Source organism: Palaemon carinicauda, chromosome 31 (genome assembly GCF_036898095.1).
Source record: "Palaemon carinicauda isolate YSFRI2023 chromosome 31, ASM3689809v2, whole genome shotgun sequence".
Classification (NCBI taxonomy): Eukaryota; Metazoa; Arthropoda; class Malacostraca; order Decapoda; family Palaemonidae; genus Palaemon; species Palaemon carinicauda.
The window spans coordinates 52,429,561-52,434,560 of record NC_090755.1 but is presented as its reverse complement, the minus strand read 5'-3'; the positions used below and the strand labels follow the sequence as shown (position 1 = coordinate 52,434,560).

The 5,000-nt window shown below is 38.0% G+C and overlaps 1 protein-coding gene across 1 annotated transcript; it reads left to right on the top strand.

Annotated features, from left to right (window-relative positions):
• The first annotated feature begins 3,460 nt into the window (after positions 1-3,460).
• Positions 3,461-4,117, top strand: LOC137624744 (protein FAM200A-like). The gene has a single exon (XM_068355694.1). It carries the CDS (start codon positions 3,461-3,463, stop codon positions 4,115-4,117), a length of 657 nt encoding a protein of 218 aa, XP_068211795.1.
• The last annotated feature ends 883 nt before the right edge of the window (positions 4,118-5,000 follow it).

The following is a 5,000-nucleotide window of genomic DNA, read 5'->3' as shown; positions in this document are numbered from 1 at the left end:
ATGGGAGAGTTATACTCACTAAAGATACACCTGGCATTTCCAAAGGGAATATCTCACCTAACCCTGCACACAATTATTATTATTATTATTATTATTATTATTATTATTATTATTATTATTATTATTATTATTATTATCATCGTTAAATATATCAAAATTATTTCTATTATTATTATTATTATTATTATTATTATTATTATTATTATTATTATTATTATTATTATTATTATCATCGTTAAATATATCAAAATTATTTTCATTATTATTATTATTATTATTATTATTATTATTATTATTATTATTATTGGAATTACTATCATTATTAAAATTAATAAAATTACTATTATCTTTCTGCATAATATTATATTGGTCGTTCTATCATAAGCAAGAGCCCGTGTTGCCAAAGACTCATTATTAACTGAACAACCACGGGTAAACACTATGGTATTTTCCTGGTCATAGCTTGGGTGAAAACGCTGGCTGGAATTAACTGATATATTTATGTTGTTGTTAAAGATTGCCTCGCCCTTCAGGCCAGGTACAGACCCTTGCTATTTTCCATCCCGTAAATTTTTATTTTTTCACACAAATCTGACATTAGTGTCCAAAAAGGATACACGATTACAATCCATGTAGGTTTTTACACACTCTTGGAATATATTTCATTTACAAGAACATAGCCATTTGAATCCTCTGAATTAAAAGCTGATAATATGCACTATTAGACATTTCTCCGTGATTTAAGGATTAAATAAAAATACCTTCGACGGCGTCTTGTGTTTGTTACAAGTCAGTCCACAAACCGTCCACGGGGGGCTAAGTTTTGGCTGACCAGAATAGATATAAACTTATATCCATAGAAAGCTCAGGTTGTATACACATAAATCTGATAACTTTTCACGAAGACCCTTCAAATTTAGACTATTGATTCATGGGGTAATAAAAGAATTCTAATAATTCTGAAGAATTATTCCGTATCATATTATATCGATGGCCGAGAGACTCCAACAGTCTTTGAATATCAAGCTAATTCTCTAAAACTTAAAACCTTAAAGCTTCAAAGGCATTTACGTCCTTTGTCAATTAGCAGAAGTTAGAAAATCTTAAGTCACTTTCCAGATGAAAATATCAAAATCCATTGCAATTTCACAAGGAAATTTTTCAAATAGTATTTTCTTTTCTTGATATACTTCCATAGATCATTTGTATAGAGGTATCATTCTATTCCCTTTTCTTCAAACTCTTCCTTTTATTTTTTTAATCAATAATAGTAATGCAGAGCAGAATTTGTCATAAGCCTATTCGAACCAACAGAATTTCCTGTATTCAGTCACCTCATCGTGATTAAAATTATGCAGCAAAATGAGTAATACGATTTGGTAAGGCACTCTGAGGTAGTGATGATTTATTTACTCGTTTGAACAGTTCTTTTAAACCTCTTGGAAGCTACAACTTAAAATCTTAAAACTATAATCACATATAAGTTTCTCTTTTTTCCATAGATTTAAAAGATGTTATTGATGCTGGTCTTACGTGAACAGATTTTAACACTATTATTATAGGACATTCAATCCCTGGGCATCCCCTGCAGGGTTCCACAATCCGAACTGCATAATAAACCCAACGAAGTCATTGCCAATGATTTCATGGGAAGAGGCTTTTTAAGTGGTTCCCAACTCTGTATCCATCTGCTTATATTCTCATTTGTCTGTGAACTTTGAAAATATTTGGTTACCAGTCACCTTCAAAATAAGAGAACACATTCAGCAAAGGCAATTCTCTTACATATTATCGACATAAGCCTTACCTTACTAACTTTTACTCTAAGGGCTGCTTATCTGGTCCTGCAGAGCAGGGGAACCCTACTCTCTACAGGACCTACACGATCATGTCATGATGTTCATTCTGGAGCATTCAACATTTTACCTTGCGTATTGTTTGCATACTGTTTAATCGTCACTGTCAAAACACTCGTAGAATAAAAGTCTAGTTTCCTCTTGAAAGCCTTAATATCTTCAATTATTAGGATGTCTCGTGGGAAGCCTATTGAATAGTCTCGGGGCCGCATATTTAAAGGCTCTAGAGCAGTGGTTCTTAACCTGTGGGGAATTCCCCACTGGTGGGGAATGGCGGAGTTGCCAAGTGGGGAATGACCGGTCGGACAGAAGAACCACTGTCTTGTTGTCACATTTCGTGAATTTGTTTCCACCCACAAATAATCGATAGTGCTTCAAAATTTAATGTTGACTTACTTTACAAATCACAACCATTTACAGACTGTTTTAATAACAAAAACAACCAATATATGAGGTATTGTAAGTCATGTTTGGGTAAAAGTGACAACACTGTTGGGTTTGAAATGTCAACAGCGGCTCCCCGCAAACTCACTCCTGTCGCGTCTCTCCTTGGTGTAACAGGTGGGTAACAGAGCTCCCATTATTAAGTAATTACTCATACGTGTATATATTCTTATGGTTATTTTATTTAGTGTGTGTGTGTGTGTGTTATTCTGTGATGCATGAATGAAAAACCGTTCCACGGAATTCATGTAATACACTGTGACCATGACTATGATGGCCGTGTCTTAGAGACCGAACAACACAATGCCACTTCTGTTGTTCGTTTTTTTTGTTTCTCTCTTGTATGATTGTCACTTCTTTCTTTTCATTTTATTTCTCTTCAGGTACCTTATTATTACCTATTTTTTTCCTTATCCCACAGATACATATCCCAAAGATCGAGATGCCGAAAAGAAAGTACGACGACAAGTACCTGGACTACGGCTTCACGTTTTTGGAGGGGCGTGATGAGCAGCTGCCGCAGTGCGTCATTTGCCACAAAACGCTCAGCAATGATTCGATGAAACCCCATCAACTGAAGAAGCACCTCTCCAATATACACCCCGAGTTCGTTGGCAAGGAGAGGCAGTTTTTTGAATTGAAGGCAAATTACTTGAAGAAAATGAGGATGGACCAGGGCGGAAAATTTCAAACTGAGTCGAAAGCGATAGTACACGCATCGTATGCTGTTTCTCTGCTGGTGGCGAAGGCGAAGAAGCCACATAGCATCGGAGAGACGCTCATAAAGCCGTGCCTTGTGTCGTGCGCTGGCATTTTGCTTGGCGAATCTGCGGTGTCGAAGATGAAGATAGTTTCTCTGTCCAACGACACTGTCAAGTCCCGCATCTTCAACATGTCGTGCAACATCAAGTCGCAGCTCTTGGCAAAGGTCAAAGCGTCTCCCGTCTTTGCAATTCAGCTGGATGAGTCCGTGGATGTGGCAAATTTGTCTCAACTAATTGTCTTCGTTCGATACGTCCACGACCAAAGCATCGAAGAGGACTTGCTGTTTTGCCACCCACTGGAAAGTTACACAATATTTGGAAAAAAGGAACAAAGGAGATCTGAAAGCTGCTGTTTCCGATGAGGCATTCCAGTGCAGGCTGGCACTTCTTGCAGACATGTTCAGTCACCTGAATGAGCTTAACCGCAAGCTACAGGGCGCGGACTCCGATATAATCGGGCATCGAGACAAAGTGAACGCCTTCGTCTCAAAACTTGAGTTGTGGCGAGGCAAGTTCGAGACTGGCCGCAGCGCAACGGCTTTTCCAACGTTGGCGCGAATCAGCAAGACTGCTGGTGGCGTCAGCGACGTTCTCAAGAACGAAGCCATCATCCACCTCAACAGGCTGCTGGACGAGTTTCAGCACTATTTTCCGGACTTCAAAAGCAACAACCCAATGATGGAGTTCACGAGGGATCCCTTCAGCTTTCGAGTTGACAACTTCCCGAAGGAAGCAGAAGACATCGAAGATCAGTTTCTTGACCTGGTGCATGACTCCGCAGCAAAGGCTGTTTTTGCGGAGAAAAGCCTGAACGCATTCTGGGTCACTATGCATGGTTCGTATCCTCGCGTTGCTGTGGCGGCGCTCACACTACTGGTTGCATTTCCCTCCACGTACCTGTGCGAGTCGGCGTTTTCGAGCATGGTTGAGATCAAAACCAAATCGCGAAACCGCCTGATTGACCTTGAATCTGATTTGCGCTGCGCCATTTCAAAAGTGGAACCGAACATTGAGGCACTCGTCAAGGCGAAACAAATGCAAAAGTCTCATTAACCTGTATGCGTCTAGTGTTGCATTTTTTGTATGTTTTTTATGGGCCAAATAAATTGAGAAAAAAACATAACGAATCTTTTCATGTGTATTTTATTTCCATGTGATAACTGTTTGTAAAAAATCTAATATATGCAAAAAAAATTAAAGGCCGTAAAATGGCACAAAAAAACAAAGCGTATATTTACGTATTAAAGTTAAACACTGCATGGGTTAAACTCGAATTTGTCAATGACCGATGCTGTGGTGGGAAATGGAGAGTTGGCTCACTGAAAAGTGGGGAATTGGAGAAAAAAGGTTAAGAACCCCTGCTCTAGAGCCTACAGTACGCAAGTATCTAGGTTCTAATAGTTTGAAACTATCTGTAACTATTCTCATGTCAGAACGATTTGTTGGCTGCACAATATGTAACAATTATCTTAGATATTTTGGACGACCGGTTCTGATAACTTGGTGGGTTATTGTACATATCTTAAATTCAATTCTCACCTTAATCAGCATCCAATGTAGATCAATTAGTATAGGGGTGATCGTTTTTCTAGGAGGGTCACCTTTTATCAGTCTTGCTCCTATCTTTATTATGTTATGTAATTTCCTAAGTTTTACTTTTGTAGATTGTAGTAGATGGAGTTACAGTAGTCAATTCTAGCAATTACACAGTTTATCACAAGTTTCATTACAGAATTTTCATCCCGGTACTTTTTTTATAAAAGCAATATTTCTTAGATAATAACCATCAGTTTTTACTACGTTACTTATTTGGGCATTGAGAGACAAGTTGCAATCAAGAAATACGGCTAGATCACGAACTTTACTAAATAGCGGTACTGAGATAATATTTATGATTATTTAAATATCACCCAAGCTTCTCACAGGGTTTCTCTTT

Bases quoted from the DNA above. Each gene is read 5' to 3' on its own strand.
- LOC137624744 (XM_068355694.1), top strand. From the start codon at position 3,461: ATGTTCAGTCACCTGAATGAGCTTAACCGCAAGCTACAGGGCGCGGAC.